General features: G+C 38.8%; 1 protein-coding gene across 7 annotated transcripts in view; it reads right to left on the bottom strand.

The window, feature by feature from the left end:
* The window catches only part of znf423 (zinc finger protein 423), a 401,236-nt gene that overhangs the window by 324,296 nt on the left and 50,970 nt on the right, over nucleotides 1-25,970 (bottom strand). For all 7 annotated transcript variants that reach the window (XM_063066903.1, XM_063066904.1, XM_063066905.1 and 4 more), the window contains one exon: nucleotides 11,661-11,720. In XM_063066903.1, the coding sequence (XP_062922973.1) occupies nucleotides 11,661-11,720 (60 nt within the window). The remainder of the gene's footprint in view (nucleotides 1-11,660; nucleotides 11,721-25,970) is intronic.

The following is a 25,970-nucleotide window of genomic DNA, read 5'->3' as shown; positions in this document are numbered from 1 at the left end:
CTTCGCAAACACGAGGAAATCTGCAGATGCTGGAAATTCGAGCAACGCACACAAAATGCTGGTGGAACGCAGCAGGCCAGGCAGCAACTATCCACCAGCATTTTGTGTGTGTTGCAGGTATTTGGCTTATTTAGTAGAAAGAAAAATGCCTCTCAGACTATTGCTTCAATTAGGGATGGGACAGGAGCCCTCACTAGTAATTCTAAAATGATTAATGTTGTGTTTAAGAATTTTTATTCTAAATTGTATCAATCTGAGCAATGTCATAATGGACAATCTAGGATGGAGTCCTTTTTCAGGAATTTACATCTCCTGGGCATTTCTTCTGAACAAGAGTTCCTCCTTAATGCTCTGTTATCTATACATGAGATACAGGAAGCTGTGAGACAGTTCCAAAGTGGGAAGGCCCCTGGTCCTGATGGACTCACTCGTGAATTCTATAAAGAGTTCACAGGGTTATTATCGGAGCCTATGTTAAACATGTTCAATCATGCATTTAATTGTGGTCTCCTCCTACCATCATTGAGAGAAGCTAGTATCTCCCTAATTCTAAAGAAAGGAAAGAGCCCTGAAGACTGTGCCTCCTACAGACCTATTTCACTGTTAAATGTTGACTTTAAAATCTTATCTAAAACTCTCGCATTGCGATTAAAACTGTGTTACCTTTTATCATAAAAGAGGATCAAACGGGTTTTGTAAACGGCCGTAGATCATCTGACAATATCAGAAGATTACTTAATGTGATTCAGGCATGTCAGCAACAGGCAGTGGACGGCTTGGTGGTTTCCTTAGATGCAGAAAAGGCCTTTGATCGTGTCGAATGGCCATATCTTTTTTTTCACTTTAGAACGATTTGGTTTGGGCAATTGTTTTATTAAGTGGGTGAAGGTTCTTTATCATGACCCTCTGGCTGCAATTCTCACTAATGGTATTAGGTTGGATAATTTTAGTATTCTGAGGGGCAGCCGGCAGGGCTGCCCTTTATCACCACTACTTTTCACACAAGTGATCCAGGCATTGGCTGAGGCTATTCCGCAAGACCCCAAGATATCTGCTCCAGACACAGGACTAAAGTCACATAAAATTAAATTGTATGCGGATGATGCTCTAATTTTCTTATCAAAACCTGCTATATCAGTGCACCACCTTATACAATGCATCAATTCATTTAGCACCTTTTCAGGTTATAAAATCAACTTTACTAAATCAGAGGCTATGCCTCTGGGGAATCTGCAGCAGGTACCTGACACTCAGAGTGTTTTCCCCTTTAAATGGTCACAGTCAGGTTTTGTTTACTTAGGCATATTTATCACACCTACATTTGATCAATTGTTCAATGCTAACTTTACACAGTTATTTGACAAAATCAAAGAGGATCTTGAGCGATAGAGCACTCTTCCCATTTCTTGGCTTGGCCGAATATATTTGCTCAAAATGAACATTCTTCCTCGACTGCTCAACCCAATACGAATGACTCCAGTCATTTTCACCCAACAAATACTTTTAAAAAAATAAATGGCTGGTTTGTTTCTTTCATCTGGAACAAAAAAAGACACTGTATTATAATGTCTAAGTTACAGCTTCCCAGTAGTCTAGGGAGTCTGGATTTTCCAGGCATCAAAAAATATCAATTAAGTTCCTTTTTATCTTCTGTGGTTGACTGGGTTTGCAGGGACCCCTCCTCAATTTGGCTAGACATTAAAGCTTCACAAGCAAAATGCCCTCTTATTAATTTGCTTTTCTTCAATAAGATGAAACCAGTTAAGGAATATTGTCGCAATCCAATAACAATTTAGGCAGTCAGGGCTTGGAGGGCGGTGTGACAAATTGAGGGCAACACAGCGAAAATATCACCTTTCACTCCAATAACCGGCAGTCCAGATTTTCAGCCTGGCATAATGGATTCTGGATTTAAACTTTGGATTTCTAAGGGTATTTTCCATCTAGGAGATTCGTTTGATGAAGGAACGATGATCTCTTTTAGTCAAATAGTACATAAATTTAACATACCCAACAAGGATCTTTTTCGTTTCTTTCAGATAAGAGATTATATACAGAAAAAAACATCATTGTTAACTGATTTCTGTAGTTCTGACATAGAAAAGAGGGTGTTTTGTTCTAAGGGTGAAGTCTCCATTAGTACTTCTTACAGCATCCTGAGGGAATGTTCTTGTGGAGAGGCTGAGCAGCTGGGAAAGGTCTGGGAGGAAGAGATGGAAGTAGAAATTACAGCTGAAATATGGGAAGACATCTGTGATAATGCTAAGAAAATTTCAGTTTGTAATAGAACTAAAGCACTGCAACTCAAAATTCTGCATAGAGCCCATCTAACTCCAGATCGTCTCTCGAAATTTAAGACGGGGGTTTCTCCAATGTGTTCTAAATGTAAAGTAAATACTGGAACTTTCACCCACTGTTTTTGGACTTGTCCCAAGCTTCAGGCATACTGGAGTGATATTTTGGGTGAAATGGAAAAGATTCTGAAGATGGAGCTTGAACTGGACCCAGTGTCTTTTCCCTTCGGCTTACCCAGCAGTCATATTATTAATGCACATCAGAAAAATCTTTTTAACATCCTGACTTTTTGTGCAAGGAAGAACATTTTACTTCGTTGGATATCCAAGAAGGCCCCTGGACTTTTTGGTTGGTATAAATTAATCATGGAATACATTCTTTTGGACTTTTTGACATGTATGGTACACTCAAAAACAAATAGTTTTCATAAAACATGGCAACCTTTTCAGCAGTATGTAGATGTAAACCTGTCTTCTATACTAACAAGGGCTTTTGTATAGGATGTTGGGGTGATGTCAATATTTTGATGGATGTGTTCTGATAGCTGATATCTGTGAGGGGAAGAAATGTAAACGTATCTGAAAATTGAAAGTTTTGTTATGCTGAGCAAAAGAAAAATTTTTAAAAAGTAATGGATATGGCCTAGTCCATCAAGGGCAAAGCGCTCCCCACCATTGAGCGGATCTATATGAAGCATTGATGCAGGAAAGAAGTATCCATCATCAAGGACTCCCACCACCCAGGCTAAGCTCTCTTCTTGCTGCTGCAATCAGGAAGAAAGGACAGGGGCCTTAGGACCCACACCACCAAGTTGAGGTACAGTTATTACCCCTCAACCGTCAGGCTCTGGAACCAGAGAGGACAACTTCACTTACCCCATCATTCAACTGTTCTCACAATCTATAACCTCACTTTCAAGGACTCTTCCATGTTCTCGATATTTATTGCTTCTTTAATTTTTCTCTTTTGTATTTGCACAGTCTGTTGTCTTTATCACATTGGTCGTTAGTCTGTCCTGTTGGGTGCGATCTATTGTGTTTTTCTGGATTTACTGTGCATGCCCGGAAGAAAACAAATCTCAGGGTTGTACAGAGTGATATTTATGTATTTTAATAATAAATTTACATTTAAACCTTGCCTTCTTTACCACTTTATCAACCTCGACAGGGATTTGCTATGATCTATGAACTTGGACTGCAGGATCTATCTGTACATCAACTCTATTAAGGTCCTGCCCGTTACATTTCAACCTCCATTCACACTTGGCTGCATTAAACTCCAACTGATACTTCTCTATCCACTTATGCAACATATATATATATATATATATATATATATATATATATATATATCTTTCTGTACCCTTTGGCAATCTTCCACAATACTCACAATCTTTCTGTCATCTGCGAATCTATTAATCCAGCCATTCACATTTTTATCCAAATAAACAAACATCAGAGGTGCCAGTATAGATTCCTGTGGAACACCATTAGTCACAGACCTCCAACCAGAATAAATTCTATCAGCTACCATCCGGTCTTCTATTTTCAAATCCAAAGGTTAATTCACATTTGATCCCATGCATAGGGTGGCACAGAAGCATACTGGTTAACACAATGCTTTACAGTACAGGCTACTCAGGTTCAATTCCCACCACCCTCTGTAAGAAGTCTGTACATTCTCCCTGTGACCACATGGATTTCCTCTAGGTCCTCCAGTTTCTTCCCACAGTCCAAAGATGTTCGAGTTAGTGGTTAATTGGTCATTGTAAATTATCCCGTGATTAGACTAGGACTAAACTGGGTGATTGTGAAGCTGTGTGGTTCAAAGGGATGGAAGGGACTATTTTATGCTATACCTCAATAAATAAATTAATCTTAATCTTCTGCATGCTCCTCTCAAGAGGGACATTGTCAAATGCCTTACTAAAATCCATCCAGACAATATCCCAAGCTTTACCACCTCCTCAAAAAAACTCAATCAAATTAGTAAACCACAACTTGCCCTGCACAATGCCATGTGACTGATCCTAATTAGATTATGGTTTTAAAAATCCTATTCCTGAGAATCTTCTCCAGTAGCTTCCCTCCCACTGATGTGAAACTTATCAGTCTACAGCTTCCAGGATCATTCCCATTTCCCTTCTTGAACAATGGAACAACATTTGTTATCTGCTAATCCTCTGGGACCTCACCTCTGGCTGGAAGGCACAGCGGTCTTGGTCAAGCCCACAGCAAAGGATTTATCCACCTTAAAGTCCTTCAAGAAATCCGAGTAACCTCTTTCTTTATCTCAAGATGCCCTACCATATTAGTACACTTCACAGTGATCACACTGTCCTCCATGTCCTTTCCTTTGGCAAATAATGATGCCAAGTATTCATTTTGGATCTCATCCACACCTTCCAAGCAGACATCCACTCCTTTATCCTGCTGATTTTATAAATTGACAGATTTATTTGACAGATCAGTTGTCTGAAGTTTTGGAAAACATATGCTGGAACAAAGATGCTGGAACCTCAAACAAAAATAGAAAATGTTGGAAAAACTTAGCCATTGTAGTAGTATCTGCGGAAAAAAATTCAATCTTCCACAGAACTGGTGGAAAGATTAGAGGTGTTGCAATTTTCAACACACATCTGGGGGAAGGAGTGAGGTGCAACAGTGTGAAAGTAACTGTTTTCACACCGTTACACCTCAGAGAGGGGTGAGGACTTCGTCAGCATAGGCATACCTGGAAGAAAATTCACAATGAATTCAAGAAGCAACGGAAAACAAAAGTGCAGACTCTGGAATGCTGTAGTATTGGTGAGGACTGTTCTATGATACTCATTGTACACCTCAGGCACACCCTGTGCTTCTGAGTAGATTTCTCTTTTGGTCTCTGATTGTTTCCACATCTCCTCTTAATACAGTACCATTTTCCTGTTGACAAGCTCATGGAATTTTTGGATTATGGTTAGTTTCCTGTCAGTCAGTTTTTATGCCTTTTCTTTGAGTTCATTTTTACTTCCTGAATTTTCTGCAATCAGTCAGGCACAGAGCCAATGCCCAGGCACAAAGGCTTTTCTAACCAGACCCATCAAAAATAAACAGAAGTGAAGTAGGTCATTTAACCCTTGTGATTTTTTCACCAGTCACAAAGAGCACAGTTGATCTTTTACCTCAGTGTCACTTTCCAACATCAACCTCATCTCCCTGAATTCCATAAAATCAACCTGTCTAAAATATATGACTTACCAAACCCCCACATTCTCCTTGGGTGCAAAACTCCAAAGATTCACCGCACTTTTAATAAAGAAATTTGTAGCTGACAACATACTTTAAGACTGTTCCAAATAACCTAGCCTGGAAAAGGATCTACCCTATCAAGACCTTTCAATAAAATCATCCCTTATTCTTCTAAACCTAAGAGCATAAAGCCCCCTATCAATATAACCTCACCTCATATCATTCCAGTAATTAACTAGGCCAACATGCACTGAACTCACCCTATGTATGCATATCCTTCAAAATGTAGGGAGAAAAGGCCAACACATAGAATTCCAGGAGGTCTCTATAGGGCCTTGTATAATTGGAGCAGAACTATTCTTGGTTATCAAATCTTTTTTCAATATAAGGCCATTTGCCTCCCTAATTGCTTGCTATGACTGCATATTAACTTTTGGTGACTCATGTACAAGGTTTCAAACACTACAGAGAAGTCCAGTTTCCTGTTTTTTTTTCCCCGACCAAAGTGAATAACCTTCCATATTACATCCTTGACTATTCACTTCATCTGCTCTCTTTATACCCTGAATTCTCCCCATTTCTTTCACACAGCCAAAATAGCCACTTGGTTTTGTATCATCTGCAAACTCGGAAATATGTCCAATCTTCAGGCTTATTGTTATTTTTAGGTAACCTTTCTACCAAAACCAACAGCTGCAGATGCATGAGAACACCTTCACCTGATTAAGAAATATATTACCATTCCATCATTGCCAGATCTGAATCCCATGGTACTACAAGGACTGTAGATGCTCAAGTTTGCCACCCTTCAAGTGTGATTAGGAATAGGCAATCCTTGCACATGACACCCACCTCCCATAAAATGAGTAAGGAAAAGTTGAGGCAAAGTCTAGCAAAATAAAGTATAAAACAAACATTTCATTTTTTGTTCTTCACACAAGTTTCCCATGAGATCTTATTGGTATTCCTTTGATTACCCTTGCAATACTTTTGATTCAAATATACAACTTTTAAGTTCAAATAAATAACTCTAATTGTCATCAGATAAGGAAAGAAATGTTTTAAAGCTCATTGTTGAACTCAGAAGTGACAGGAACCCAGAGAGAAAATGCTAAAAGTTGCAATTAAGAAATCATTCACATAGTCCATTGTGAAGTCATAAGTGGTATTAACGTTCTTAAATGACATGTTTTACAGCTTCTTTAGTCATCTGAGTTCTACGAAACCATACAAATTACTTGCTGAAAAAAACACTAACACACATATTTCCAACAGCCCAAAAACAAACTGCTAAAGAACTTTTCCTTATCCCTAAAAGATTACTTAAGCTTTTCTGCAAATCAGAACAGGGTCACAGAGTACTACAGCACAGAAACAGACTCTGGCCCATCTAGTCCCTGCCAACCTGATCTTCTGCCTAGTCTCATCTATCTGCACCCAAGTAATATCCCTCCAAACACCTCACATCCATGTACCAAACAAAACTTCTTTTAAATGTTACGACTGAATCCACATTCACCCCTTGCACTGGCAGCTCATTCCACAATCACACCATCCTCTGACTGAAGAAGCTTCAGTATATTTCCTCAGAATAAGCTTAAATATTTCACTTCTCACCCTCAACCTGGTTTCTAGTTCTAGTCTCAACCAACCTGAGGAGACAAAGCCTTCATGCATTCTATACCACTCATAATTTTGTATACCTTTTAAGATCTTCCCTTTATTTTCCAGGGAATAAGGATCGAACCAATTCAACCTTTTCCTATAACTCAAGTGCTCAAGTCTCAACAAAGTCCTTGTAAATTTTCTCTGCACTCCTTTAAGCTTATTGCTTTCTTGTAGGAAGGTGACCAGAACTGCACACAATATTTCAAATTCAGTCTAGACAACATCTTGTACAACTTCAAAACAACATCCCAACAAATGCTCTGATTTATGAAGGTCAATGTACCAAAATCTCTCTGTCTAAACCTGTCTACCTGTGACTCCACTTTTAAGGAATTATAGGTCTGTCTTCCTAGGTCCCTTTGTTCTACCACACACCTCAGAGCCCTAAGGTTCACATCTCACACTTGCCTGCCATTAAATTCCATCCGCCATTTTTCGACCCATTTTCCAAGCTGATCAAGATCACACTGCAATGTTTTGATAGCTTTCCTCGTTGTCCACTCTGCCCCCAAGTCTTGGTCTCTCCTCAAACTTGCTGATCAGATTATGACCCAAATCATAAATATAGATGATAGCAAACAACAGACTAGCATTAATCACCAATCAGAGGCCTCCAGTCAGAGAGACAATTGGCTTCTGCCACTAAGCCATTGCTGAATCTGCAAACATGAGGAAATCTGCAGATGCTGGAATTTCAAGCAACACACATAAAAGTTGCTGGTGAACACAGCAGGCCAGGCAGCATCTCTAGGAAGAGGGAGAGTCGACGTTTCGGGCCGAGACCCTTCGTCAGGACTAACTGAAAGAAGAGCTAGTAAGAGATTTGAAAGTGGGAGGGGGAAGGGGAGATCCGAAATGATAGGAGAAGACAGGAGGGGGAGGGATGGAGCCAAGAGCTGGACAGGTGATTGGCAAAAGGGATATGAGAGGATCATGGGACAGGAGGCCTAGGGAGAAAGAAAAGAGGGAGGGGGGAAAACCCAGAGGATGGGCAAAGGGTATACTGAGAGGGACAGAGGGAGAAAAAGGAGAGAGAGAAAAAGAATGTGTGTATATAAATAAATAAATAACGGATGGGGTACGAGGGGGAGGTGGGGCAATAGCGGAAGTTTGAGAAGTCAATGCTCATGCCATCAGGTTGGAGGCTACCCAGACGGAATATAAGGTGTTGTTCCTCCAACCCCTTGCCCATCCTCTGGGCTTCCCCCCTCCCCCCTTTCTTTCTCCCTAGGCCTCCTGTCCCTTGATCCTCTCAGATCCCTTTTGCCAATCAACTGTCCAGCTCTTGGCTCCATCCCTCCCCCTCCTGTCTTCTCCTATCATTTCAGATCTCCCCCCCCACTTTCAAATCTCTTACCAGCTCTTCTTTCAGTTAGTCCTGACGAAGAGTCTCGGCCCGAAACGTTGACTGTACCTCTTCCTAGAGATGCTGCCTGGCCTGCTGCGTTCACCAGCAACTTTTATGTGTGTTGCATTGTTGAATCCAGTTGGTTTCAGCATCTTGAATACCAAATAACTTAACCTTCTGGACCAACTTTCCATTTGAAACTTTGTCAAAGGCCTCGCTGAAGTCCATGTAGACAACATCCACTGCCTTTCCTTCACTGAGCTTCCTGGTAACCTCTGGAAAAACTGTAGGACTGATTAGATATGATCTACCACAAAGCTGAGCTGGCTATCTCTAATCAGGCCCTGTCTATAGAAATACTTACATATTCAATTCTTAGAATATCTTCCAGTAACTTTCCCATGATTGGCATCAGACTCATTGGCCTATCATTTCCCAGCTTATTCTTAAAGCCCTTCTTGATCAACATTAGCTATCCTCCAGTCTCCTGCATTTCACTCGTGGCTAAGGACAGTATAAATATCTCCGCAGGAGTCTCTGCAGTTTCTGCACTAGCCTCCTACACAGTCCGAAGGGACACCTTGTTGGACTCTAATGCATCTTAAGACAGCGCCTCTTCTTCTGTAAACTGGATATGGTCCATGAGCACATACTCTTTTGCCTTAGTCCTATAGTCTCTGTGTCTATCTACGGAATAAATACAGATGCAGAAAACTCATTTAAGATCTTCCCCATCACTTTCAGCTCCATTCATAGATAGCTGTGCTGATCTTCAAGAGGACCAATTTTGTCCTCTTTTGTACTTAATATAGCCATAGAAACACTTTCTTTCATTGCATCTGCCAGAGCAACCTCACGTCCTATCTGATTTCCCTATTAACTGTTTTATTGCAATTCTATACTGTTTTATCATGTACCTCCAAGTACTCCGAAATGTCATCCTTGATAATAGTCTCAAATTCTTCCCAACCATTGACATTGGGCTAACCAGCTTAGAACTTCCTAATGCAGTACTTGAACTATTGACTTGTAATTATGCTATCTATAGCTTGTTATCAAAATAGTTGGTGTAAATTAAAAGTGGTAAGTATAATTCCACAGTAGGATCTCATAAACAGCAATCATTAATGGTAGCAGACAAAAGCAATATTTAATTACATGTGGAAATAAAGAACATAAAAGTGAGAATAACCCTGTCAAATTGTTAGCAATTTCATTTACCATAAATATAATTTTCAGTAACACCAAATGAATAACTCACGAGCAAGTCTTGATGCACACAAACATAAGCAGTATTGTATCTCAGTGTTATTGAGACATATTCCATTTAAAAGGTAGCATTATTTTTATTTATATTTGATATAGCAGTCATTTAGAAACACAAAATGCCAGTAAAGGTATGTAATATATGATGCACTGTCTGAACTTCCCCTCACTACCCAGCAGCATAAAGAGACATTTACATGGCATTACTCACTGCTCAAAAACAAACTAACATAAAGAAACTGGAGAATGCAACATGCAAAGAGCGTGGTTTAAATTCCCTTTTAAAAAATACTCTCCAGACACACGATTCTTCCTTCGCTGAATACCAGCCATGGGTTTCCTGTAGCTCAATATACGCTCTGTCCGCCAGAGAAAGCAGGATCTCCCAGTGGCCACATATTTTAATTCCACATCCCATTCCCATTCTGATACGTCTATCCACTGCCTCCTCTACCATCAAGATGAAGCCACACTCAGGTTGGAGGAACAACACCTTATATTCCGTCTGGGTAGCCTCCAACCTGCTGCCATGAATATTGACTTCTCTAACTTCTGTTAATGCCCTTCCTCCCCTTCTTACCCCATCCCTTATTTATTTATTATTATTTATTTTTTTCCCCCTTTCTTTCTCCCTTTTTTCTCCCTCTGTCCTCTCACTATAACTCCTTGCCTGTTCTCCATCTTCCTCTGGTACTCCTCTCCTCCCTTCCCATGATCCTCTCCCTTCTCCAGCCTTGTATCCTTTTTGCCAATCAACTTTCCAGTTCTTAGCTCCATCCTTCCCCCTCCTGTCTTCTCCTATCATTTCGGATCTCACCCACCACTTTCAAATCTCTTACTATCTCTTCTTTCAGTTTGTCCTGACAAAGGGTCTCTGCCCGAAACATCGACTATACCTCTTCCTATAGATGCTGCCTGACCTGCTGCATTCCACCAGCATTTTGTGTGTGTTGATCAAATGAGCAGACTGTTTTTTTTTAAAAGTGCTAAAATATCTCACTTTTGTTTTCAGTCAATTAAGTATGCATCATTCACTTAAAATCAATAACTTTAAAAGATATCAATAATAGGGCCATACTCTTTTTATACAAACTCGTGCCCTGTTTCAACAATGCTTGACAGAAACTTCAATGCATCAAAACATTTGATCACAACCTATGTCAAGCTGTCAGCATAGACTGTGACATTGCAATCTTTAACTCTAATCCACTCCCATATCAAACTCTTTCAGCAAGAGAAGAAAATTACATTAATGGTTGTTTTCCTACTGTTTGGTCTACCATATGGCTGTGCGTATTAAATCACAATATTCAGTTGTTCAGCAACTAATGGGCACTGCAAGGTCAATGTTTCACTATTCACTCTAAAAGATTAAATTGGAATTTTTTAACAAAATGGTTTTCCTGAAGAAGACCTGAAGACGGTTTAAAATTTTGAATTTCAAGTCATCAAATCCTTAATTACCATTCAGGAGATCAAATTATTTTATCATGCTGTCAACCAGATTAGTTGACAGCGTGGCTCCTTGGGCTCCTCCAAAAGCATCAAGTTAATGAAATAAGCTGAAGAATTCCATTCATATTGAAGAAATTTAATTCTACTAACATTGAAGCCAAGATAAACTTTCTTTTTAAAAAGAAAGAATAAATACCAACCCTGCTAAGAAGGAGATACAATCAATATTTAATGTAGTGGTTTAAATGTCAAATTAGTAAAACAAAGCTACATTTATGGTAGGTGTCCAACATCCCAGAAATTATCCAACGGGATTCAATAAAACGTTTATATTAATCTAAATTATAAAATGTTAAGACTGTCCAAAAATGATCTTACTTTATATTAAATGATGTTACCTGTTTGCACAGTTGTTGAGTCCCAATTTAAGTCAAATTCTGAAGATTCACTTTCTTCAACTTGGAAAACAAAAGAAAAAGATATTTGTATTATAATTCACTCTGACCGGTGCAAGATCCAACAAATGAGGCATTAAATTGAGACAAATAATAAAGGTTCCTTTCTACGGAAATAGAGGCAATTTTCTATCTTATAGCATCCTACACATGAAAGAAAGCTAACTTGTCAGATCCTAAGAACGAAGTTTGTTTTATTGCAGAACGTATCAAACAAGCTAAGACCAAAAAACAATTTTAGCCAGCAGATTTCAAAAATAAGACCATGAAGGTAGGATACCTAATCAAATTGCTGTCTTTGAAAACAACTTATCAACACAAAACTCTCCAAAGCAGACTTTGGAGTTATTGGTCTTTTGAAATTACCTTTATTTTAAATGCAAGGTTTTGATAGTGAGATAGTGCTGCCCTGCTGAAGATTCCATCTTCTGGATGATTATTAAGAAGTTCTATCTTCACGCTCAGGTGAACATAAAAGATCCAGAGAAACTCTTGGGAAGAACAGGGGATTTCACCCAATTCATTCACCACAAAAGGATGTGCAAGTCAACATCGCTTAAACAAGTGATCTGAACCTCTCAGCCTTTTTTAGAATCTTAATGTGAGCTACAATTTATATAGTAGAAAAGCAACAATAATTCAGAACTCCTCCATTGCTGGTAAAGTATTTTCTAATGCCATGAAAGATGTTATTAATGTGAAAACCTAGTTGTATGATGAATGGGGCAGGGGAGGGGTGTGGGGCACATTAATACTTACTAACCACTCCATTAATCTTTGCTATTATCTAACCAAATTAAAAACAATGTCCAAATATGAAAGATAAAAAGGCAAAAATATGAATGCATTAATAAAAATCAATATAGAGAAACATCTTCCCAAGAACAAAAGGCAAGGGTAATCCAGTTTATAGGGTGAATAGAAGAACGAGATATAATGCTCCATTTGGAATTCCACTACTTCATATGAATAAGATATTTGAATACCCTATTAGTACATCACTGTTATTAAAGTTTTTAAATCAGCTAAAGTGATGTTTTACCTATTTCCTTCAGAAATCTGAAGATTGCATTATCAGGAATTAATAGATCTGAATGCAAAGGAATGATGCAGCAAATTGAAAATAACTAAATTCAAAGGCCTTCTCAGTATAAGTCATGAGTTTAAAAAAATGTAAAATACATCAGTGCTCAGAAACAACAAATATGGACCTTACCTGACTCAATTAAACATCAAAGTAGCAAATATTTCAAAATGTGAACTCCTATATATCCTGAATCTAAACTTTTCAAACAAACCAGGTAATAAAATTCATTCACATTTCACGAAGCCCTCCAGGATCCATTAAAATTTTAATCAACAGCTGGAGACAAAGAAATGGCAGTTTCTCCCTTTGAACAATCAATGAAATTGTATGCCACCTGCCCCATGTCACTATTCTAGTGTGGTTTTAGTGCAGTCTCCACTCCTACCATTCTGGCATAGCTAATCTGAATCCGAGTCAGACTTATAATTATCACTGACATATGTTGTGAAATTTGTTACTTTGGGGCAGCATTACCATGCAAAACATAAAAAGCAATATAATTTGCTCACACTGTTGAGCATGGGTTTTCAGTCCCCTGTTCCTCCTCCCTGATGGTACTGATGAGAAAAGCACATGACCTGGCTAGTGAGGGTCCTCGTTGATGGACGTCACCTTTTTGAGGGATCACTTCTTGAAGATGCCCTCTACAACCCCCTCATTCCTGTGCATTGGCGATTTCATACTAGGCAATGGTGCAACAGTCAGAATGCTCTCCATTGTTCATCTGTAGAAATTTCCTCAAGTGTTTGATGATATACTAAATCTCCTCAAGCTCCAAATGATTGAGAGCCCTGACATGCCTTCTTTGTGGCTGCATCAAATTGTTGGGCCCACAATAGTTCCCCTGAGGCATGAATGCCCAGTAACTTTAGGCTGCTCACTTTTACCACCCCTGACCCCCCAAAGAGGTCTGGTGCAAGCTCTCCGACTTCCCCTTCCTGAACTCCACAATCATTTCATTAACCTTATTGATATTGAGTGCAAGATTGTTGCAACTCTGCTCAACCAGCTGATCCATCTCACTCCTGAACATCTCCTTGACACCATCTGAGGTTCTGCCAACAACCATTTCATCAACAAATTAGACAGTAGAACAAGTGGGCAAAGCATGCATCCTTGAGGTGCATCTGTGCTGACCGTCAGTGAGGTGTTATTACCAGTTCATAGTGATAGTGATCTCTTGATGTGGAAGTCAAGGATCCAGTTGCAAACTGAGATGCAAAGGCCCAGGTTTTGAAGCTTGTTGATAGTACTGATCGGATCACATTTACAAATCACTTGATAGCTGATGTGGCCCCAACTACAAACTTATAAATGTCAAAGCATTTACTCTTCTGGGCTACTCTAGTAACACCATCACCTGCAATTTCCCCATCAGATTACATAAATCCTGGCTTCCTTCCTGACTTGAAACTATTTTACCAGTCCTTCATCACCCTGGATGTAAATCCTGGAATTCTGCCTCCAACAGCACTGTGGGAACACAAGGCTGCTCATCAACACTGTTTGACAAGCATCTTGGGATGGGCCATAAATACTGGCCTTGCCTTGTCAGCAATGTTCAGATCCTGAAAATGAATTATATCCACATGCTAAATGAAGATCACTGAACCTAACTTACATAAATCATAAAAACATAACTACCAACATTTTAAAGGGGACTGCCATGACTATGTCTGGTTTAATTCAGCGCAGGCCAAGCAGGCAGATTTCCCAACCTGACAGCTGGGACACCACAGATAATCATGCCTCCCTGTTGGACTCCAAACAGAATTCACTTGAGCAGTACAGGTCAGTCACAGCCTGTGAGGACTGTGCACAAGATTCATTTACCAATCTGGACCCGAGCAAACTCCAGCATTAGTGCTAGCACTGGATCATCTCATCTATCGAGATAATTAAGATCTTTTCAGGAAAGAATATAGACAGAATCCACAGTATATTCTGTAGTAAATACTGGGTAAATGCAAGCAAGCTTTTTCTACTGAGGTTGCAAGAGACTAGAGCTTGAGATCATGGGTTAAGGGTGAAAAGTGAAACGTATCAGGAACATGTGGGAAGAACTTCTTCACTCAGAGGGTGGCGAGAGCGTGGAACGAGCTGCCAGCAGAAGTGGTCAATGTGGGTTTGATTTCAACATTTAAGAGAAATTTGGATACATCTATGGATGGAAGCTGGAATACGGTCTGGATGCAGGCCAATGGGACTAGGCAGATTAATAGTTCAGCATGGACTAGATGGGCCAAAGGGCCTGTTTCTGTGTCATAGTGTTATATGTCTCTAAAAGATTTGGAATATTCACTGGAAGAATTCCAATAATGATTTTTGATAGTTTATTTTATCATGTAAAAAAAAACGCAAGAACATATCACCCAAGGTCCATGCTACCAGCAGTAGCCTGGATTTAATTCAGAAAATACTGATGATTTAATTTTTTTCCCCCAATCAAAGTAAGTTTTATATAACTGTAGGCCTTAAATCTCTTACATTATCTCTAAATTATTCAGTTGTTAGGACAAATCTGCTGAAGTTCTGAGCTGACTAAGGACCTAATATTTTCAATACCAAGGACAAACTTATTCAATCCTCTCTGCAGAAAGTTCAACAAAATGATATATCCTGCAGATGAAAACACTATTGAATTATCAATGGGAATGTACAGGTTTGATCACTTTCTTTGTTAGTTTCAGAAGTTAAAGGGTATAGAGCCGCAGAAATAATGTTAAATGGAAGTAATATCACTTTGTGTTCCTATCAACAATTAGTTCAAAATGACCTTGAAGCTTTTTTGAAATATTGCAGATTAGTTCGTTGATCAACCAAGCCTCCAAATAACTTGGAAGCACAAGATGAGCATTCATTTACTCAATAAATTCATTGTCAAAGCAAACCAAGAGTAAACTAGCAGAACTACACTCATAGTGTACATATCTATTAGAGGCATTGGATAGGAACTTGTGATCTACTTTACCACTTCTTTACAGATTCTCTTACTCTAATTTTTTCCATTCTTTGGCTACTGCATTAGCTATGTCCTAAGATTAAACAAAAGTGTTTTTGCTTCCTCTGTTTACGTTACCCTACCTTTCCTTTTTCACATTAAAAACATTGTGACGGTAATTTCCATCCTAATGATGCATCATGATCTACCAGAATTGTCAGGAATAAAATGAGGGCATCAGTTAGCAGGAACTCTTGTACGTAAGGTGTTGTCAGAAACCACTGCCATCGGGAATAGTTATAACAGTCAACAGTGTGTTTTAAAGAAAGAGGACGCAAATTTTTAAAGTAAGTTAAAATACCAACCTCTACTTTACAAGGCTCTAACAGACACAATGGCACCATTCCACTGCTTTCAGAGTGGCATTTATAGGCTATTATGAATTTGTGAAGTTCTCCTGCTTAACCTGACAGTCAATATGATGTAAATCATCTCCATTTATTTAATTATGTTACCTATGATTAGAATCCATGGAACTCATGCAGACTGACATCTGGAAACTCCATAACTCTGGACTTTGCCTATACTGCTCACCTCGTGTTTGCAATTTTGGTTAATGCTGCATTAAGCTGTATGAAGTTCTCATTCCTCCCACATAAATGGTTAAATCATTATGGCTTAATGTCCACCACTTCAGCTGAATTAAAATGTTGGTCCTTTCAACACTGTTAAAGGAAAGCTTCTGTACGTCATGCAAATTATTTACACCAAAGTAAAGCATAGATTTGATTATGCAATTTGATTAACTTTCCTGATCTCTTAATCCTCATATGTCAATATCTCCTATTGCTGCAGTGTATTTGGAGGTGAAATAATGTGAAAAGAATTTAGGAACTATTATTTAAACTATTGTTTTAAACTATTATTAATCCAGTATATGGGGAACTACTTTGAACATGTGTAAAAATAGAATGCTCATTTCAATAGCAAAACAATTCAATACAGCTCCATCCCTCCTTTGCCAAAACTCCCAGCCTGCCACATCAACAACCATCACTCCTCCTCTCCCCTCTCGCTTGTAACGACTAGAAAACAAAAGCATTAAACCATCCAATAACTACATCATTTATCTTGTCTGCACTCCAAATGCTGGCAGTTATTGGATCAGCTCCTTAAGCTTTCTCACTGGAAAGTTAGAAAATCCACAGTTCCAGTAGGGGGAGCTATAAATGATATAACAACTATATTGAGACTTGAAAATAGTTAAAATCACAAACTATTTTTGATTACATTTGCTGCCTTGCAGCTAAGCTCAGATAATATTTCAGCAACTCCGAAGTTTTGAGTTTTCCTGGTCTAATCCAATAGGAAAATAAAATACCTTCATATGCCTAATCTGAATACATTTGTGCAATTAGGATCTCTTGCAAAGTGACAGCATAAATGTACATAGAGACAGTATTTCAAAAGATTTAACAGAAATTGTTCTGTAAAACCAAAATAAAGGTGAGGTTGATATTTTTTTAAGAAATATACATACCAATTGAAAACCCAATTGTTGTTTTAATAAGCCCAGGAATCCCTCCACTGCAATAATTTTATTCCACTGATCGTAACGAGACCGTCACATCCAGCAAACTTAAATACACACCGAAAATATAATATTCAGTTATGTTTATTGTCACAAAATGTTTGTTGGGAATACATATAAAATAATTATGGTATTTCATTTAGTTGCACTTTCCAGATCTTATTATTTCCAAATTCTGCATCATTACTCTTCAATTGAATTTCTCGTTGCTTGTCAAGGACATTCATTTTACAGCACTGGAAAATATTCTGTAAAGAAAACCAGCACAATTATGTATAAAATACTGTGCTGAGGGTTTGGAGAATGGCCATCAAGTGAACTTCTTGATCAGAAAATAGACATCCAGGATGTGAAGGCAAGTGCTGAAATTTACTTTAAATATTCTTGTGGCCTTAATATCCTTTTGGTCTCCATTATTTCCAAATATAGAGATTTACCTAATTGCTGAACAACAAGAATTCTTAAATTCACCACTGTGTTCAGAAACAGACCAATCACAAAATATTGGAGTTACTGGAAATGCTGAATAAAACTGAAAATGTTGGAACTATGACCAGGCTGCAGTGTGGTGGCAGAGCGAAGATAATGTTTGATGATATTTCATCAACCCCTGATGGATGATGAATGAAAATAATTTTTCTCATCTCCAGAGACACTGCCAACATTTTCTGTTTGGTCCCAAGACATGGATTTTGTCAATGGACTCAAGGTTCAAAAAGATTCAAGATTCAAAAGAAAAAGCTGGGAATACTGAGGCAGCTAGAAAACAATCTACGGTAAATTCAGCAGTAAAATAAATCTCAGCAAAGGGCAAACTTAATTAACAATAATAAGACTGCAGCAATAAGAAAGGAATTAACTGAGTATGTTCTAACATTTATTTTTGTTTCTCATGGAAAGACAGAACTGCCCGATGCAGTTTTCTACACACGTCGCATCTAAAAGTACAACTTGCAATACATTCTTTAATGTTGACTGATTAGGTTCGGTCTAAATAGTCCAGTATCACATATCTGAATACCTAATCATTTACTAGAAATGAGAGCACTCCAGTCCTAAAATGACACCAGACCACTAAAGCACAACAGCAGTCCGTGATGAACTGTAGACAAACTGCTGCATGATGATCAACTGCTCAGGAACAGGACCCTAGTTTAAAAGGCATTATCTTAATGAAGCTAATAAACAGGTGAAGAGGTAGGGGGATTCATTCTACACTACAATCACCAGAAGGCTACCCAAACCAAAGATGAAGTAGTAGTGGTTAGAAGGTGACCAGGATTAAAAATGTGCTCCTAGCACATGGCAACAAATTGGGGTAAAAAAAAATCCATAATCTCAATCCAAGGCTGGTTTCCTAACTCTTCCAATTCCACTATTTCTAGAAAATATATACTTGCAGCACAAACATAGCAGCACCAACATACACAGCATGCACTCACAAACACACACTTACTGCACTAATACAGAGACAACACTGATATTGGTTCCCTACTCAGTACTGAAGGGCAAAATCACAATGACACACAACTTCTGTCAGCAGTCATGAGCAAAGTACAGTCCTAATCACCAAGAGCAGATCTTTGCCTGACTATTCAATCACTTTTGACAAAGAGCTGTGCAGCACTCTGGGACCAGAACAGAAGTCCCTGATCCTTTAAATAAATCTTAGTTTGAACCTCCTGCATAATGAAAAGCTCCCTATGAGAGAACAGTACCAGTAATGTTTCAGACCAATGTGGTTGAAAATCTCACCAAATTTCACCTGCCATATTAATTTTGAAATCATTTGGGCAAAATGGATGACAGAGAAAAACTGACATTAAGTTACTCAGAAACAGGAACAGTAGTCACCCTATTCAACAATGCATAGTTAAAATCCTTGCCCAATGACTCCAGTTTTCCAGATTTTAGTTGGAGGAAACTTCAGCTTATCACTTTCCCAAAACCATACAGAAGATCGGAAATCTTCAACTTTCCTCCCCCACCCCACCCCCAACAGCTATAAACTCGAGATTGACTGAAATTTTCTCAGAATTCATCAATTTCAGTTGGTGATCTACATAAAGAAACAAATCAGAGTACTGTACACATGTTCAGAGAACTTACATCCAACACATAATTTTAAATTTTAGACACTGGGGCTGGAACTCTGCCCTTAGTTCACAAGTCCTGGCCAAAAAGACAAGAAGTCGCACACAGCAATGAAAGTATTCCTAACGCAATCCTGCAGTTGTTTTATCTGCTTATAGCAATTGGCCATTGGCTACATCACAAGAGAGAAATTAAGTCCTAACATGAATTGTCTTGAAAGGAAAAGATATGCAAGAACAATAGCTAATGTAAAGCAGTAAAAAGTAGATAAGAAAATCCTGGAAATACTTAATACGCTATGCAATGTCTGCAGAGACATGAACAGAATAAAGTAATCAATGGATTGGTCAATTATTGTATATTCTAGCTGCACAGTATACATCTGTCTGCTTGTACGTGCAATTAGATCTTTCGAAAGGTTTGTAAGACAAATGCAAAAAGATCTCAAACAATCCACAGAATAAACTTCTGTGCTTCAGCTAAACTTGACTAGCATAGTTTTGCAAATTAACAGATTCATAATAAACAGAACAGGAAAAATAACTGAATATTTCACTGGATCAAGATCTTGAACAACATATTTTCAATAAAATGCAGCATAGTTACTGAGATAGATTTAAGCCAAAGTATGAGGTAGCCATCATGTTATTAATATTACAGAATATATTCTGGCCATGTGCAAATCAATTCCCTAAGTTGTAGGTCATTGCAGATTCTGCCATGAAGTTTCAAAGCACTGGAAGCAATGTACCAATATGCCATAACGTATGAAATGTCCATGTCTTCTACACTGCCCTCAGTCATCAACATCCAAATAGTTGAACGTTATGAAGCTACACAGGTAATCGTAGTGACAGAAAGGAAAAGTGCATTTTCGTTCAATTTTTTATTTTAGTTTCCTTTCAGTTGCCATGCTGAATCCAGCTATTGCTTAGTAGCATTGATGAGTGGAGCTTAAAGTTTAGCTAAAGAGTCTCCACTTCATTTTAATTAATGCTGTCCAAATTTGCATGGTGATCTACTTCCAAAGGTACAGAGCAAAGCAAATACAATGAGGATGAAAACCATATTTGCATGATTGCTTTGAATGTCAGCTGACATCAAATACTTGACAATCAAATCATGAAATCTAATTCGCCTTTGAATCATTAGGCACATAACAGGTATGGTGTCCTGCAGAATATAAATGAATAAGTGAACTTTAAATAACTGAAATTTGTGAGGCACAATTCAGGGACTGCGACGGTGTAATCTTTATCCAAACTTTTCAAATGTAGATGCCATGCTTATAGAAATCCCATGCTGAAAGCAACCAAACTCAATCCCAATGGATATTCATGTCAATCCAAGTAACATACTGTAATACTGTTGTAATCATTTCCAACATACTGAAAGCTGGAATTTTGAGTCTCTAATCGACAAATTATTATTAAACATGACTGAATTAGAACCACATGGGATCCAGAAGTTTCATATAACAATCTTTCTGATTCAGATTAACTACGTACTAATCATACTACAGCAGCAGTTTGCAAATGAGCATCCTAACAACCAGGTAATTAGTTTCTTAACTGCAATATTAAAATCTGGAAACTAATGCAGACATTTTAATTCTTCAGTGTTAAACTCCCAAATCAAAGTTACCAAAACAGCACAGATTCAAACAGAAATATGACTGCAATTTGGTATTGGCCATTAGGTCATTCCTCACCAATTCTTGTTCCAAAATATTTGGAAATTCACCAGCTGTCATAACAAGACAAACTAAGTATAGAGAAACAAGATAATGCTATCTTCTTGGATCTTCCATCTTAATAGAAGCAAAATAAACTACCCGGTTAACCAAATAGGGTCATGATTTGTTTGGCCCATAAATTATTCCAACTAGGTGATAAAAATATATTTATTTATGTCTTCTTTGTAATTGATGCCGTACAGTTACAAAAGATCCAAAGCATCCTGACTCCAGCAGTAAAACAGAGACACAAAAGATTCTGCAGAATCTGGAAATCTGAAGCAACACACATAAAATACTGGAGGATTTCAGCAAGTCAGGTGCATCTATGGACGGAAACAAACAATCAACGTTTCATGCCATGACCGATGAAGGTCTTGATGAAGGGTCTTGGCCTGAAAAATCAACTGTTCATTTCACTTCATAGATGCTGCCTGACCTGCTAAGAACTCCCAGCATTTTGTGTTGCTGAACCCACCAGTGAAGCAATAGCAGGAGCAAAACCTTGAAAGGAGCACTGTGCTAGCCCTGCCACAGAAACTCCTTTCAATGCTTTGACAACCAACAAAGCTTTGCATTAAATTTCACTCCCTGTCAAAGCTTTAAAAACTAAAGCACTTTCAGAGAAAAAGAAAATTAGCTAAAACATTACAATTAAACATCTTAAAATAAATAACTAAAAAGAAACTTGTTTTGCCCTTTTCTTTCTGCCCCCAGCAATTCATTCCCCAAAATTAAAGTCATGATCTAAGATGAATTACCTGGCTGGGAACCTTAACAAAACTGATTTCTGCCTGTGCCTTTTATGATGAAGTATTTTGAGATACAATACTTGCATTGTTTAATAATAGTGAGAGTCCAATGTTTCATTAACTATACATGGAAGCCCTGAATCCAGTACCAATATAGAAGCAAATAGCAGTGGTGTCATTCAGTGGCTTTTATCAGCAATATCCACATCACTATGTTTTGTAGTAATTCAGATTTCATATACTGTGACATGTCAGTAACATTAGATCTTACCAAGTTGTACTGCTAATCCCGTACCCAGGCCCCAAAAAACATATGTCACACATGAAACAACTTTGAAATTCAGCATTTATTATGCTCCAATATATATCCCAATGCACAAGGATTTCTACAACCTCAGTTATTATCAAGTTAAATACAATCATTTATTCCCTGAAATTAACTATGCATTATTAACTTCAAAGTACATTTATTATCACCTTGAGATTTGTCTCCTAACAGGCAGCCACGAAACAAAGAAACCCAAATGAACCTAGATTTAAAAAGACCTTCAAACACCCAATGTGCAGAGAGAAAATAAAAAATATCATGCCCATGAAAAAGAGAACCCAGAAGAAAAGACTGTCAAACACCCAATATGCAGGGGAAGAAAAAACACATCATGCAAACAATAACTGCAAGCAAATAGCATTTAGAACTGTTCAGCGCAGAGCCAAGCTGTGAGGCAACAATCTGAACCAACCCATCCCTCGCCCCGACACCCTGACATTTCAATCTGGCCCGGCGCCTAAAATGATGTCCAAACATCTGGTTCAATTGCCTCAATATGCTCCAAGGCCACAACTACTTAATTATTTAAGTTAAGAAAAGCTAACCATTTCCACACTAAAAGAGTACAATTATTTCTGCTTCTGAGACCTCTTTTCTCATAGACAAAGCTAAATGGCTCTACACTTTCAATAAAGAAATAAATCAAAAGCAGGTTTAATATCACTGGCATATGTCGTGAAATTTGTTGTTTAGCAGCAGCAATGCATCACGATACGTAATAAAAAAAACTATAAATTACAATAACACATTTTCAAAATTAAATTAAATAGTGCAAAAAAGAGAACAAAAAACACAAAAGTGTACATGGGTTCATTGCACATTTGTGCATATGCATTTATTATGATATTTGGATAGCAAATTAATTTCAGTGGACTGAGACTCTGAGTTGCTGTGTAAAAACAATTTCAGCAATCAAAGGAAGATGGCTTAACTGTGCAAGAACTGATTAGCTAGTTAAAGCATTTGCAGAAGAATCCACTGTTACCACCCACTAGCATTACAAATTATTTCGCTGTTCAACTAAATACGATATAGTTACAAGAACTGCCTGCATCATATTGGGTATTACCTTAATATAATCATAGTTCTCCTCATTTGTCACTATTTAAAGTGTTGGAGAAAATTCTGGATATTAGTTCATGAAACAGTCCCAGATTTGGTATCAGCAGGGTTTTGGCTGCAGAAAATCAATTCTCAACCCGACTGGAGAGACTTGTTAGTTTCAAACTTATTCCTTTTATTATGAAGTGAATATTAATTAATTCATGTATACTGGATTTATTTATAATAAAACACTAATGACAACATGTTAACAATTTCAGTCATCTCACAAAATATTTTAAAATCCACAAGCAAAATTAACCATTTAATCCCCAAAGTACAGACACTACTTACATTAATACATGGCTGGCTTCAATAAATTGTTTGATATCAATTATTTTAAAAATAAGGAAAACGTTTCATGCAACATTTCAGAATTAAGTTCCAATTTAATTCCTCGTGGACTCCCACCCGTCAATGAATTCATCATCAGATGCAAGTAATCCAGATCTTTGCAGAAAGCCAAACAACTGACCACAGTTCCGAAGACAAAAACATTGGCATTACCTTTGGTCCTAAGCGCGAACAACAGACACCAAACCAGAAAAAATACTTACCTACTGATCGTACGAAATTCTAAATGAACTAAGTTTTTGACAAATGGACATAATTTATGAAAAATTTGAAAAGTACATCAACTGACAGATATTAGCCATATAATCTTATGAAATTTATTGCAGTACTTCAATGAATTTATATAAAACAAATAAACAATAATTTTTACTTTGTAATACAATAATTTCCATGTGGTTATTAAAGGAAAAATCCTCACCAAGGCAGTTTGCGAATTTTATTCTACAAATAATGGCTAACGGCAAAGGTCTTGAACCTTTGGCATAACATGACCTTTGATATTTTGAGCAACACACATCAATGTAGCTGGTGAACACAGCAGGCCAGGCAGCATCTCTAGGAAGAGGTACAGTCGACGTTTCAGGCCGAGACCCTTCGTCAGGACTAACTAAAGGAAGAGTTAGTAAGAGATTTGAAAGTGGGAGGGGGAGGGGGAGATTCAAAATGATAGGAGAAGACAGGAGGGGGAAGGATGGAGCCAAGAGCTGGACAGGTGATTGGCAAAGGGGATATGAGACGATCATGGGACAGGAGGTCCGGGGAGAAAGACAAGGGTGGGGGGGAAACCCAGAGGATGGGCAAGGGGTATAGTCAGAGGGACAGAGGGAGAAAAAGGAGAGTGAGAGAAAGAAAGAATGTGTGTATAAAAATAAATAATGGATGGGGTACGAGGGGGAGGTGGGGCATTAGCGTAAGTTAGAGAAGTCAGTGTTCATGCCATCAGGTTGGAGGCTACCCAGACGGAATATAAGGTGTTCCTCCAACCTGAGTGTGGCTTCATCTTTACAGTAGAGGAGGCCGTGGATAGACATGTCAGAATGGGAATGGGATGTGGAATTAAAATGTGTGGCCACTGGAAGATCCTGCTTTCTTTGGCGGACAGAGCGTAGGTGTTCAGCAAAGCGGTCTCCCAGACTGTGTCGGGTCTCGCCAATATATAGAAGGCCACATCGGGAGCACCGGACGCAGTATATCACCCCAGCCGACTCATAGGTGAAGTGTCGCCTCACCTGGAAGGACTGTCTGGAGCCCTGAATGGTGGTAAGGGAGGAAGAGTAAGGGCATGTGTAGCACTTGTTCCGCTTACACGTATAAGTGACAGGAGGGAGATCAGTGGGGAGGGATGGGGGGGACAAATGGACAAGAGAGTCGTGTAAGGAACGATCCCTGCGGAAAGCGGGTGGGGGGGGAGGAAAAGCTGTGCTTAGTGGTGGGATCCCGTTGGGGGTGGCGGAAGTTACGAAAAATAATATGCTGGACCCGGAGGCTGATGGGGTGGTAGGTGAGGATCAGGGGAACCCTATTTCTAGTGGGGTGGCAGGAGGATGGAGTGAGAGCAGATGTGCGTGAAATGGGGGAGATGCGTTTGACAGTAGAGTTGATGGTGGAGGAAGGGAAGCCCCTTTCTTTAAAAAAGGAGGACATCTCCCTCGTCCTGGAATGAAAAGCCTCATCCTGAGAGCAGATGCGGCGGAGACGGAGGAATTGCGAGAAGGGGATGGCATTTTTACAAGAGACAGGGTGAGAAGAGGAATAGTCCAGATAGCTGTGAGAGTCAGTAGGCTTACAGTAGACATCAGTGGATAAGCTGTCTCCAGAGATAGAGACAGAAAGATCCAGAAAGGGGAGGAAGGTGTCGGAAATGGACCAGGTAAACTTGAGGGCAGGGTGAAAGTTGGAGGCAAAGATAATAAAGTCAACGAGCTCAGCATGCGTGCAGGAAGCAGCGCCAATGCAGTCGTCGATGTAGCGAAGGAAAAGTGGGGGACAGATACCAGAATAGGTACGGAACATATATTGTTCCACAAAGCCAACAAAAAGGCAGGCATAGCTAGGACCCATACGGGTGCCCATAGCTACACCTTTAGTTTGGAGGAAGTGGGAGGAGCCAAAGGAGAAATTATTAAGAGTAAGGACTAATTCCGCTAGACGGAGCAGAGTGGTGGTAGAGGGGAACTGATTAGGTCTGGAATCCAAAAAGAAGCAGAGAGCTTTGAGACCTTCCTGATGGGGGATGGAAATATATAGGGACTGGACATCCATGGTGAAAA

Source organism: Mobula hypostoma, chromosome 14 (genome assembly GCF_963921235.1).
Source record: "Mobula hypostoma chromosome 14, sMobHyp1.1, whole genome shotgun sequence".
NCBI lineage: Eukaryota > Metazoa > Chordata > Chondrichthyes > Myliobatiformes > Myliobatidae > Mobula > Mobula hypostoma.
Note: the sequence above shows the minus strand (reverse complement) of the source record. Positions and strands in the feature narration are given on the sequence as shown.